The sequence below is a fragment of the Eurosta solidaginis genome, chromosome 2 (genome assembly GCF_040869045.1).
Source record: "Eurosta solidaginis isolate ZX-2024a chromosome 2, ASM4086904v1, whole genome shotgun sequence".
NCBI lineage: Eukaryota > Metazoa > Arthropoda > Insecta > Diptera > Tephritidae > Eurosta > Eurosta solidaginis.
Window position 1 is genome coordinate 307090033 of NC_090320.1, and position 13655 is coordinate 307103687.

Sequence of the window (13655 nt, forward strand, 5' to 3'; positions counted from 1 at the left end):
TATAAATATGGTTACCATTTTGTATACATATTTGATTAAAATGAGCCTTCAGTAAAGTTATAAATGAGTACGTGAAAGTGATTGCACGGTCACTACAAAAAAGCCAATCCCAACCAACTCAAGAAATTACATCGGAAGTCTTTTACCAAAGGGTTTGCAAGAATTGAATGGTTAGCCATGATATACTATATTGACAGGGGCAGCTCAGGAAATTTGTCAATTTGGTTTTGCTGTTGGTTAACAAACTTACACTAACTCTTGAAATAAGAATATTTGATTACAGACTTCAGATCAGATATATGTACAACTGTGTTCGAAATAATAGCAGAGACAAGTGAGCAGGATTTCAATTTTGATTCTTTGTCTAGTTTAATTTGTCCATTTTCAAGCTCGGAAGGTAGTATAGTTAAGTTTGTCAATAAAATTAATGCTTTCTTTAGATTAATAAAAATGTGCCAAGATACAAATTTAAGCTGTTATTATTAATAGCAGTATTTACTACAACGTTAGAAAATAAACGCTTTATAATGTTATAATAATTAACTTAAATTTTTAATACTTTGTCGATTGACCTTTGTTGTACAGCTGTGCATCTCATCGGCATAGAGTCCACTAAACTCTTCCATTCCTTGAGGAGAATGGCTTCTTACGCCTTTTTCACAACACTCGACAGCTGTTTTGTATTTGGAGTATTATCATTCCTTACTGCTTCCTTGACCTCTACTCAAAGATTCTCAATGGAGTTAAGGCCAGAAGACTGAGTTTGCCAGTCCATGACCTCAACTCTGTTTGAAACAAACCTTTTGTTTGCCCACTTTCTAGCGTACTTAGGGTCGTTTTCTTGAGGATAAACCCATTTGAGTGGCATCTTCCATTCTGTGTGTGGTAGCATAGTCGACTCCATTATTTCTATGTACAATTTGGCATCCATGTTCTCTTTTATCCAATATAGCGGGCATGTGCCACAGTTAGAGAAGCGTCCCAACACATTGATTATCCTGCCGCCATGTCTTATCTTTCGGAAAACATATCTGGATCGGATAAAATATCAGATAACAAGTGCTATTTAAGTCTAAAAAAATTATGACTAAAATTTGCATAGGTCACTGCTATTATTTCGAACACACTTGTACTATTTACTATACACTCACTTAATAAATATTACCGTATAGCAGATGAAATAAATTTGATTTATTTGTTAGTTCTCTGTATTTTTTTTACGAAAATATTTATTGGTATTTGTTCAATCCGGAAATGATTTGCAAATCTCTGCGGAATTACGTTGGGCAATATGTTTTTAATAAATGTCTGAGCTTTCCTAGTCAATTTGCTTTTATTCGCAAAAATGTGCATACATCTCTGCATGTGATAAGTAACTACCCTTCAAAATATATATATATATATTGAAGTTCATCCCCTAGCTAACTAAAGAGAGAGTGAAACTTGTGGCTCCCCAGAAACTGAATGCCAGTAAAGCGATGAGGGACACTGGACTGTATTTAAAAGTTTATTAAAAAACGATTAAAACTATTAAAATATGTACCTTATGTTATTTCAAAGGTTTTTATTTTTAAACCGAATAATAGCCGTGTTTTTTTTACACGACGTTTACGTTTGCGCGTAAAAAAACGCTTATCCTCGCTTAGATAATGCTTAGGAGACACATCTAGCGGCAGTGGTTAAATAACTAGCTACAGAACAGGGTGAACCTAAAATCGGAGACACAAACCTGTGGTGTGATGAATAGTGGATACACACCATTTTTAGAGGTGAAACATAAAATTAGTGTTGAGGTGAAACATAGACACATATTTCAGTTACATCTGAGTATAATGCCAAAGAGGTGGGTTTTGGTTTACCGTCGTAACGATAAACAGCTGATTACGTTAGGGATACGGATACAGCGATACGACATACGGCACCAATGACTCCAGCTTAAATGAGGCTTTTCATGATTTAATATATGTACAAAGATATCAATTTGCATCAAATGATCAAATAAAAATCTTTGAAATTTTTATATGAAAGATTTTATACAAATTTATGAAAACTTTAAAATTTTTTTGATAGAAACTACTGTTTATTTATTGTGCTATAACTGGGCATTTTTATATTAATTTTTAAGACCGAATTCCCATTTCCTTAAAGGCGTATACTTTTGTGATGTTATTGTATTGAAATTATGTTTCAGCGGCATGCGCGAGAGCATTAAAACCCCCAATATGAATCGAAGATGGAATTTATAAAATCACAAAATTTTGTCTTTTGATGATTTTGTACAAATGCTCTGTTGCCAAATGTTTCCACAAAGTTGGACAAAGTGAAGAACATTTTAATGAATGGGAAATCAAGAGGAAGCATGGTTAAGAATGGGCAGTTGTAAAAAATTCTGATTTTTGTGCAAAGGCTTTATTGTGACATTTCATAACAACTCTTCAGCAAATAAATTTTGTGGAAATATTGAAGTAAGGTGTCTGCATATATGAAGTATGTACATATGCATACCTATTTACATATGTATGTATTTATATTGAATTTTTCACAATATTTCTGCTTTTTGCAATCTTGATCAGAAATCATTTGCCGCTTCACTCAACTGTCACTCATCTTATTTCAATTTCGCCGCACAATTTACGAATATGTGGGCAAGAAAATTACCGATACCCTACCCAACCCTACCGACAACTACCGAGAACATTTGCTTTCAGCGAATAAAAATGCAGCCATTCTTTTTATTTCACCGAGTAGCAAACTGACGTCTCTTATATATCTATCCTCTTTGGCAGTACCAAGGCGAATCTATACTAGGTGGTGGCAAAGCGAATTCAATCAATTCGCCGTAAAGTAGAATGTCAATTCAAAAGAAAATTTTCATTGATTTCGATTAACTGACATCAAGGCGAATCAATACTAGGTGGTGGCAAAGCGAATTCAACCTATTCGCCGTACAGAAGAATGTCAAGTCAAAAGAAAATTTTCATTGATTTCGATTAACTGACATGTTGCAGTACAAGGCGTTGTATGGAAAATTATCAAGAAGAAGCAATCAGCTGATGGGATAACACCACCTGTAATGAATTCGCCTTGACTGACATGTTGCAGTACAAGGCGCTGTATGGAAAATTATCAAGAAGAAGCAATCAGCTGATGGAATAACACCACCTGTAATGAATTCGCCTTGTTCTGTCCTATGTCTCAATATTCATCACGTTTTAAAAGATTCGCAGTTTACTTCTTTGTTTTGCTTATTTCCCATTCTGTTTCATAATTTTGCAACTATGTTATAAATATTTCCTCAACATTTTCCAAAAATTATTTCAAATAAATATAAAACGAAATTACGACCATAAAGCAATGACAGACCTCCAGGAGCAACAAGCAGATGAACGCGAGGCATTGCTATCCATCTACGAGGGCGATGAGAACTTCAAACAAGTTGATCCAAACACTTTCCAATATAAGGTATGTACATTTTCCTAACGCAATTTTGTTTTATTTAATTGCGAAATATGAATATGGTCAAATTTGATTTAGTATGGCGAAGATGATCACTACAAATCATTTTTGGTTGAAATTCAATGGAATGAAAACTACCCAAATGAACTGCCCAACATTAATATGGATGCCTTCTATAATAGAAATTTGTAAGTTGAAATATGCTGGCTAAATATTTTATGATTGATATCAAATTGAGAATAATATATAGAATACCGGCTATAAAAGCAAAAGTAAAGCAAGCACTTATAGAAGAAGCGGAGCAGTGGTTAGGATGTGGCATGACGTACACGCTGTTTGAATGCCTCAAAGACCGGCACATAGAATTAACCGCAGAACAGCCTGAACACGTACAGGCGCAATCAATAGATTTGGATAATGGAGGCGTTAGTGCAATCAAAATATCTGATACTGATGATGCAAACAAAAAGAAGGAACCTAAGAAAGAACAACTGACGAAGGCACAGAAACGGCGGCAGTGGGAGCGCACAGATCACAAAGGCGACCGTCCACGAGGTTGGGATTGGGTAGATATTGTAAAGCATCTCTCACAAACTGGTAGTAAGGATAGCAATGACACAACGTCATCAATGAGTAGCTCGAACACAAATATGGGAACTGCTGCTGCTGCTCTACTGCAACCGCTCAATATATAAATAAAAATAAAATATTCTTCAAAAATATTTAGTTCCGGTCCGCATATCAAAAAGTCATAGCTAAATTTATATGAGCGGATATTTTGATTTCCACTTAAAAGTATCTCTCATAGCTGCGAAAACGCTGTGGTGATAAATTACTCAACATTAAATTTCTACTCTATGTACCGTTATCAAATTTATACCATTATAAATTGTCCTTAAAAAACAACAAAGTTTGAAAGATTCGCTTTTTTCTGCAAGTCAAGACACTTTTGAGTCTACTTGACGGCTAGACAGTTATAGTCAATTTAGTCTAGCCTTCCTCTAGGGATTGTTGACTGCAGCAAATATTCCAGTGCTAAGTGAGTATCGAATGGGTATGCTGATATTTCTCTATTTTTTAAAGTTTGTTATTTACATTCGATAACACTTAAATTGCGAGAAGCTATTAAAAAATTCATTGAACAAGGAACGTTGATATATGAATAAGATCCAACACGACGAAAGAGTTCAACTTAAAAATTCATAAATTTAGATGTTGTTGTATTAACATTGCTTCGTCCTATTCAATGGGCACGACCATACGGAAATATGTGTTAGAGGCGTAGGTTCCACATTACAATTGAAAAGATGGTTGGTGTCATGTGGGGACACATCGCATGCAGGACATACATTACGTATGTCGGGGTTTATTTTTTCCCCCGACCAAGGGCTGTCATTTCAGCGTAACCCCATTTAATTCGTAGTCCCACTTAGTCTGCACATAACCGTTTTCGAGCTAACTGGCGCCATTTGGTAATTCAAAAGAAATTTCTATCGCTTTCCTCCTGAGCCTTATTATGCAATTTGATTCGAAAGAAATCGGATTTGAAAAAAATATATATATCGTTTGACAGCTTTCATTTCTATTCGAATCGAGTTACATCAAAGGCCGCTCGTTCTTTCAGTGGAGTAGGGGCCATCCCCCTTGTCTGCTTCAGTAGACAGGTTCCGATAAAAATACTTTGGGCGGAGCATCAGCTTCTCTCAATTGTTCACATCACCTACTCGAAGCGAATCATAAAAACATTCATTCAATATGATCTTTGGTAATATATACCAGAAGGTACCGGTTTTATATCCGGCAAAGGACCATCAACGGCGACATCACTTCTAAAATCCAAGCTTGACTTATGCCCGGATTTTCAGTGCAAGTTTAAACAGTTAAAGTTGACTAGAGTTTAGCCTTGCTACTTTGTGCAATAACATAAAATTTTGCTGCAATGTTTTGGGGAATGTTATCGATCTAGATTCTCCATTGCCGGATATAGATCCGGTACTTTCTGGTACCAAGGTACCAGCCCGACCATCTCGAGAAAAATTTAATATGACAACATTAAACCGTCTAGGCCATCTCGCCCCGAACCCGGCTTCCACGAGGAACTTGGAATCGCCAGAGCCTCGGCTGCTAAAGAAACAGGATTCGCCACGGGTAAGTGAGGTTGACAATTCGGCTTGAGGACTGAAAACTGCGCTACACAGCTCCTTGAATCAATTGAGAAGTTAAATCGCCTCTTACGACAAGAATACCTGCCGCGGATATATTCCTAACACCCTGATCAGCTGAGGTTCGTACAGATTGATAAGACGCAAGTCGTACATCTTCCCCATTTTTGTGTAGAGGAACGGCAGAACCGAAATTGTAAAAATACACATGTAAAATTGACGTGCAGTTGACGTGTTCTTTTCCCTCTTGTTTCTTCACGTTTTTTCAACAGTATTCATAAATAAAAAATAATAGCATAATTGGGCATGAGTTTAATGCAGAATTTATAAAATGACAGAGATTGTTTTACCCGGCGATCGTATATTAGCAGCTGAAGTATTAGCAAAATGTAAAAAGGTGATTTTGGGGCCAGGTTTGCGACGGGAAGATGACCAAGTGATAGCATGCAAGCCGGGAAGACTTCATCACAAGGAGCCAAATACCTTCTGGATAGATAACTATCAGCAGCGTTACATTCCTGTTAGAGGTGAAGCAGTGATTGGTGTAGTCACCGCTAAGGCAGGAGATATATTCCGTGTAGATATCGGCGCCCATGAGCAGGCGTCTCTTTCATATTTGGCATTTGAAGCGGCGACCAAAAAGAATCGACCCGATGTGAATCCAGGTGACCTTTTATATGCCCGCTTAATTGTTGCTGGCCGTGATTTGGAGCCAGAGCTGGTTTGTGTTAATTCGACAGGAAAGAAAGGCAAACTTGGCGTGCTTACTGATGGCTTTGTGTTAAACTGCAGCTTGAATCTGGCACGTTTGATTCTTCGCGAGGATTGTCCATTATTGCGCTCACTCACTAAAGAAATGCCCTTTGAAATCGCGGTTGGCTTAAATGGACGTATTTGGCTCAAGGCGAAAAGCCTTCGAGAGACTATTGCTTTAGGAAATGCAATATTGGCTGCAGAAAGTGCATCATATGAAGAAATGCCAAAAATTTGTGAAAATATTGGAAATATACTATTTACTTAAATATTTCAAGATTTTATTTTTGCATTTTTCCGTGACATAGTAGAGTTGATGTTTTAACGATAAAGGCACTTGCCGAAGGTTTTGAGAGTGCTATCGGTGTTGATGGTCGTTTGGGGAATATAGATCAGGTAATTAGTTTTATTGGAGACCATTAAAGTACTACCTCGACTGGGAACTATTCGCTTCCCAAGGCAGTCGGTTCTATGTACCGGAGCGACTAGGAATTTTTCCCGACCAAGGACTGTCATTTCAGTGTGACCCCATCTAATTTGTATCGTCCCTCCCACAAATTGTCATCCTCCCAGCAGCTCCTTGCAGCAGGACTGCTCCATATTCTCTTACTCCGGGAAGGCATCGAATCCAATCCGGGTCCGTCTCCTGACCCCGGTCCTGAGAAATGGTTTTGCTGCATCTGCCGGAAAAGAATCTTTTTAGGACGGTCATACTCTGTTCAGTGTGTCTCGTGCAAGGGATGGTTGCATCGGGCAGGTTGTTCTGGGATTGATCCCAAAACCCGACGTCCACGTAACTTTTATAAATCTTTTGTGGCTCCTTGCTGTTCACGTCCAAGGGCGTCCCGTAGTCTACGTCTAAGCGCCCCCCCCCCCCCCCCCCCACTACCTGCCAGCAGCCACGCTGCTAAGCAAGCCACAACAAGTACCCGCTGCTGCTCGCGCCCCACGGCGCCAACAACTCAAACAGCTGCTACCACTCATAACTACAATCTTCGTAGTAGAGTCGGAAGCAATGCTGAGCAACAGCCCCTGCCCCCGTCTTCTCCCCCCCCCCCCCCTCTTTTCCGGCAGCAATCGTGTAGGTCAGGGAAACAGACTCAGTCCCTACCTCCGTTTGCACCGTTTGCCAGCACAGAATATATATGTTTGCGACATCCGCCCAATGCAGCTCCTGCCTTGGGTGGTGCCACTTCCCTAGATGTTCTGGTCTCCGCGACGGCAACCCCCGACGGGTTTCATCGCGCCATGTTGCCAAGGCGCAAACCCAAATCATCCGGGTACCCCAATGCTTGCCCAAGGACGCCCAGTCCTAGGGCCACAACAGCAATTGCGTCCTGGCATTCCCCAACCCAGGCGTAGTCACCCGTCACATACCCCCATAGTGGCGACGTCTCCCCTTATGCACTTCAGAATTCTGCAGTTAAAGTGTAATGGACTAACTGGGAAGATTACGGAGATAGTCGATTTCATGAAGCGGCACAACATACGCATTGCTGCGATTCAAGAGACTAAACTCACAGCAAGATCTGCATTGCAGACCTGCTCTGGGTATAACGTCCACAGGAAAGACCGCGAGAGCGGAAATGGAGGCGGTCTCGCGTTTATCATACACCACTCTGTGCAATGTTATATATTTGATCCTGGCATCGACCGCAGGGACAATGTCTTAGAACATCAACGCCTATCTGTCCGGTCAGGCGATGCAAACCTAGAAATCATCAACATCTACATCCCTCCTGCCACCTGTTGCCCCAGTGGATACCGCCCTAATATCAGGGCCTTACTCACTGGCAACAATCGCATTATCTTAGGCGATTTCAATGCCCATCATGATCTATGGCATTCAAACTTGCGGGAGGACAGTAGGGGTGAGATGTTGGCGGATCAAATAGAAGAAACGACATTCTGCACAATAAACGGAGACGCCCCCACACCGCTTCCCAAGGCAGTCGGTTCTATGTACCGGAGCGCCTCGGGATTTTTCCCGACCAAGGACTGTCATTTCAGTGTGACCCCATTTAATTTGTTTCGTCCCTCCCACAAATTGTCATCCTCCCAGCAGCTCCTTGCAGCAGGACTGCTACATATTCTCTTACTCCGGGAAGGTATCGAACCCAATCCGGGTCCAGCAATCGTGCAGGTCAGGGAAACAGACTCTTAGTCCCTGCCTCCGTTTGCACCGTCTGCCAGCACAGAATATATAGGTTTGCGACATCCGCTCAATGCAGCTCCTGCCTTGGGTGGTGCCACTTTCCTAGATGTTCTGGTCTCCGCGACGGCAACCCCTCGACGGGTTTCATCGCGCCATGTTGCCAGGTCGCAAACCCAAATCATCCGGGTACCCCAATGCTTGCCCAAGGGCGCCCAGTCCCAAGGCCACAACAGCAATTGCGTCCTGGCCTTCCACAACCTAGGCGTAGTCACCCGTCACTTACCCCTAGAGTGGCGGCGTCACCCCTCATGCACTTCAGAATTCTGCAGTTCAACTGTAATGGACTAACTGGGAAGATTACGGAGATAGTCGATTTCATGAAGCGGCACAACATCCGCATTGCTGCGATTCAAGAGACTAAACTCACAGCAAGATCTGCATTGCAGACCTGCTCTGGGTATAACGTCCACAGGAAAGACCGCGAGAGCGGAAATGGAGGCGGTCTCGCGTTTATCATACACCACTCTGTGCAATATTATATATTTGATCCTGGCATCGACCGCAGGGACAATGTCTTAGAACGTCATTTCATTTCATTTCATTTCATTTATTTATTACGGCAAAAAAGCCTAATTCATAAATTAAATTATATTACAATTTACTATCTTATTGCTAAGGTTTTACAATATTCATAAAGTTTTGCTTTAAAAGCCCCGATTTCATTACAACTTTTTATATCTATAGGCAGTTCATTGAAACTTTTTAGACCTTTATAAAAAATATTTTGCTGATCTATTTCAGTTCTGAATAAAGGCAGTTTGAAATTGTGTTTATTCCTTGTATTAATGTTATGTGTTTGCTTAACTAATACTACGTTTTTACTTAGATATTCAGGTACATTTTCACTTTTAATATTAAATATAAACTTCATAGCGTGAAAAAAAATCTTTTGCTTTACACTTAACCAGTTCAAACTTCTCAGCATATCAGCCGTACGAGTATCTCTAGGTTTTTTAAGAATAAATCTCATACATCTGTTTTGCATCTTTTGAAGTTTATCTATTTCTTTGTCTGACACAATGAATAGAATAGATGGGCAGTTTACAAAGTGCGGTTCTATAATGGACTTATATATAATGATTTTGTACTTTTTTTGAATATATTTGGATGTTCTCTGCATAACCCCAATTTTTTTCGCAACTTTCTGGACTGTGTAGTTTATATGTTCTTCAAACTTGAGTTTGTTATCAATTATAATTCCCAAATATTTTATACTGTCAACTTTTTGTATGCTTTCATCATTTATTTTTAAACCAATTATATCCTCATTAACGTTCCTCCTTGTTATTATCATAAATTTCGTTTTATTTATATTAAGTTTCAGTCTATTTCCGCACAACCATTTATACAGGTTATTCAGTTCATGTTGTATTTTAGAAAGTGCAGAATTAATATTATTCTCACTAATCATTATTAATGCATCATCAGCGAATAGTTTAATTTCACAACCTTCAATAGCGTTAACTATATCATTAATATAAATTAAGAACAGTATCGGTGCCAAAACTGAGCCTTGTGGTAACCCTATGGGTACTTCCAATTCATCAGACATCACGGTATTTATAACCGTTTTCTGTCTCCTCTGCTTCAAATAGCTGCGAAACCAGTCAAGTTCTATACCAGTTATACCAATACGTTCCATTTTTTTGATTAAGATCTCCCTATCCACTGTTTCAAAAGCTCGTTTGAGGTCTAGGAAGACTGAAACAACCACTTTTTTTTTATTTAACTCTTCTTTCCAGTCATGTATCACCAAATTAAGAGCTGTCTCACATGAATGTTTCTTTCTAAAGCCTGACTGCTGGTGGGCTAGTATATTATTATCTTCAAGGTATTTCGTTAACTGGTTCTTAACATAAGCTTCAAGTATTTTACAATCACTAGGCAGGGTGTTTATGGGTCTAAGTTCTTCAGGTTTTACTGTCTTTTTAACTTTTTCCACTGGTATCACCGTTGACGTTTTCCACTTTTCTGGTACAAGACCCTCTTCTAGGCTGTTATTGATTATTTGTGCGTAGAAATATCCTGTATACGATATACAATCTTTAAGTACTCCATCAGATATAAGTTTTCTGCCGCCTATTTTATATTTGAACTCTTTCAGAATATTAATAACTTCATCTGTTGTTATTTTGGCAAACTTTAATCTAGAATTGACTTGTACATCACTTAGTGCTATACGGCAAGGTTCTATGATGTTATTAATTTCTATTACGCTATTTATAAAGAACCTATTTAGACCATTTGCCAGCTCAGTTTCATTTTCTACCATCATACCATCTATTATCGCCTTTTTAATCCCTTCGTTATCTCTCGTTAAGCAAACCGCTTGCTTAAGATGTTTCCACATTTCTCTGGCGTTATTTTCATTCATTTCGACTTTATTTTCCATATATTTAACTTTCTTTATTTTTACTAGCTTTTTGTAGATACGATTTATATTTTTATATTCGTTCCAATCACCTGTTTGTATCGCAAGCTTATAATTATTATATTTGCATTTATTCATTTGCGCCAGTTCTCTGTCGTACCATTTATTCATAAGCTTGATATGAACTTCTTTTTCATACGTTAAACTTTCCATAGTCAAAGCCTATCTGTCCGGTCAGGCGATGCAAATCTAGAAATCATCAACATCTACATCCCTCCTGTCACCTGTTGCCCCAGTGGATACCGCCCTAATATCGAGGCCTTACTCACTGGCAACAATCGCATTATCTTAGGCGATTTCAATGCCCATCACGACCGGACAGTAGGGGTGAGATGTTGGCGGATCAAATAGACGAAACGACGTTCTGCACAATAAACGGAGACGCCCCCACACGTATGGCAGGAAGCTGTCATAGCTCGCCAGATATCTCAATCGTGAGCGCAGAACTCGTAAACTGCGTCAACCGATGGTAACATTGGCATCCGACCACCTGCCCATACTTATTTCGTTCGAGCGTACCGCCGACTTCATCGTCACCGAAAAACGCACTTTCATAAACTTCAAAAAAGGAAAGTGGGAAGAATATAAATCTGCAACAGACAGCAGCTTTGCTGCCCTCCCTATCCCGACTGATGCCCGCCAAGGGGAGCGTGCCTTCCGTAAGGTCATTGAATCCGCCTCGGCAACCTCTTTCTACCTTTGTCATACCCGAGAAATGGAAAATGGCCAAGGTGGTCCCGCTACTAAAGCCTGGGAAACCAGCTAACGTAGGTGAGTCATATCGTCCGATATCTCTCCTATCGCCAGTGGCAAAGACGCTTGAAACCATTTTGCTCCCTTATTTCCAAGCACATTTGCAGCTAGCCCCTCATCAGCATAGCTTCAGAAAACTCCATAGCACTACCTCCGCGCTAAATGTCATTAGCACCCAGATAAATTGCGGTTTGAATCAATATCCCCACCATAGAACAGTACTCGTAGCGTTAGACCTATCAAAAGCTTTTGATACGGTCAACCATGGCTCGTTACTGCAAGACCTGGAAGGGTCTACCCTTCCCCCATGTCTTAAAAGGTGGACCGCAAATTATCTGGGTGGTCGGCAGGCATCGGTGCAATTCAGAAACGAAACATCAAAACAAAGGAGAATTAAACAAGGGGTGCCACAGGGTGGTGTCCTATCCCCGCTTTTGTTTAATTTCTTCATATCTAAGATACCTTCACCACCGGAAGGAGTCACAACCGTTTCCTACGCCGATGACTGCACAATAATGGCCACAGGCCCAGGCCCAGAGATCGATGAGCTATGCAATAAAATAAACGGCTATCTCCCTGATCTCTCCAGTTTTTTCGCCTCGCGAAACCTGGCATTGTCACCGACTAAATCTTCCGCGACCTTATTTACAACATGGACGCCCCAAATGTCGACCATATTGAACATCCACGTCGATGGCACTACGCTACCGACTGTCCTACACCCCAAAATCTTGGTTGTGACGTTTGATCAGGATCTACATTTTGGTGCGCACGCAACCGCAATTGTTCCAAGAATTCAGAGCCGTAATAAAATCCTCAAATCCCTTGCTGGCAGTACCTGGGGAAAAGATAAAGAAACGCTCTTGACCACATACAAAGCAATTAGCCAGCCGATTACGTGCTACGCGTCACCCATATGGTCGCCAAGCCTAAAAACCACCCACTGGAAGAAACTACAGGCCTGCCAAAATACTGCTCTCAGAATCGCCACGGGCTGTCTTCTTATGTCCCCAGAACACCATCTGCATGATGAGGCGAGAATACTCCCCATCAGGGAGAGAAATGAGATGCTGACCAAACAGTTTCTGTTGAATACCCAGAAACCTGGGCATCCCAACAGACATCTGATTGACGAACCAGCACCGCCTAGGGGCCTAAGGAGTCATCTCCGTGAGCATTTTGAGGAAATACGGCACCTGAGAACCCAGCCGTATGAAGCGAAAAAACACAAGCAGGTCCTTGGTGAACTCCATAGACAGGCGTCGGAATCCAGTACGGTGAATCCAGTACTTGAAGAAAAATATCCAGAACTCGCAGAAGAGGAACGCATACTCCCCAGGGAAACGCGTGTCACTCTTGCTCAACTTCGTTCTGGATACTGTAACAGGTTAAACTCTTACCTATCCAGAATCAACCCCGACATACAAAATGTATGCCCCGCTTGCAATGTGTCCCCACATGACACCAACCATCTCTTTAATTGTAATGTGGAACCAACGCCTCTAACACCCCTTTCCTTATGGTCCACCCCTGTTGAAACGGCAAGTTTCCTTGGACTCCCGTTAGAGGATATTGATGACAATTTGTGATCGGTCGCGGCTATTAGGTGGGGCGAGCATTGCTTCAACAACAACAACGCCCCCACACGTATGGTAGGAAGCTGTCACAGCTCGCCAGATATCTCAATCGTGAGCGCAGAACTCGTAAACTGCGTCAACTGGCAGCCGATGGTAACATTGGCATCCGACCACCTGCCCATACTTATTTCGCTTGAGCGTAACGCACTTTCATAAACTTCAAAAAAGGAAAGTGGGAAGAATATAAATCCTTTACAGACAACCGCCTAAGGCCATTAAATCCGCCTCGGCACATTTCATTCCCGCCG

The 13655-nt window shown here is 40.7% G+C and overlaps 2 protein-coding genes across 2 annotated transcripts; both read left to right on the plus strand.

The window, feature by feature from the left end:
* The first annotated feature begins 3207 nt into the window (after window positions 1-3207).
* Window positions 3208-4366, plus strand: LOC137242920 (RWD domain-containing protein 4). The gene is made up of 3 exons (XM_067770175.1): window positions 3208-3462; window positions 3535-3644; window positions 3707-4366. The coding sequence occupies exons 1-3, from the start codon at window positions 3355-3357 to the stop codon at window positions 4149-4151; spliced, it is 663 nt and encodes a 220-aa protein (XP_067626276.1). The 5' UTR covers window positions 3208-3354; the 3' UTR covers window positions 4152-4366.
* Window positions 4367-5784: 1418 nt separating this feature from the next.
* On the plus strand, window positions 5785-6640 carry Rrp40 (exosome complex component Rrp40). Its single transcript, XM_067770176.1, has one exon. It carries the CDS (start codon window positions 5950-5952, stop codon window positions 6637-6639), a length of 690 nt encoding a protein of 229 aa, XP_067626277.1. The 5' UTR covers window positions 5785-5949; the 3' UTR covers window position 6640.
* The last annotated feature ends 7015 nt before the right edge of the window (window positions 6641-13655 follow it).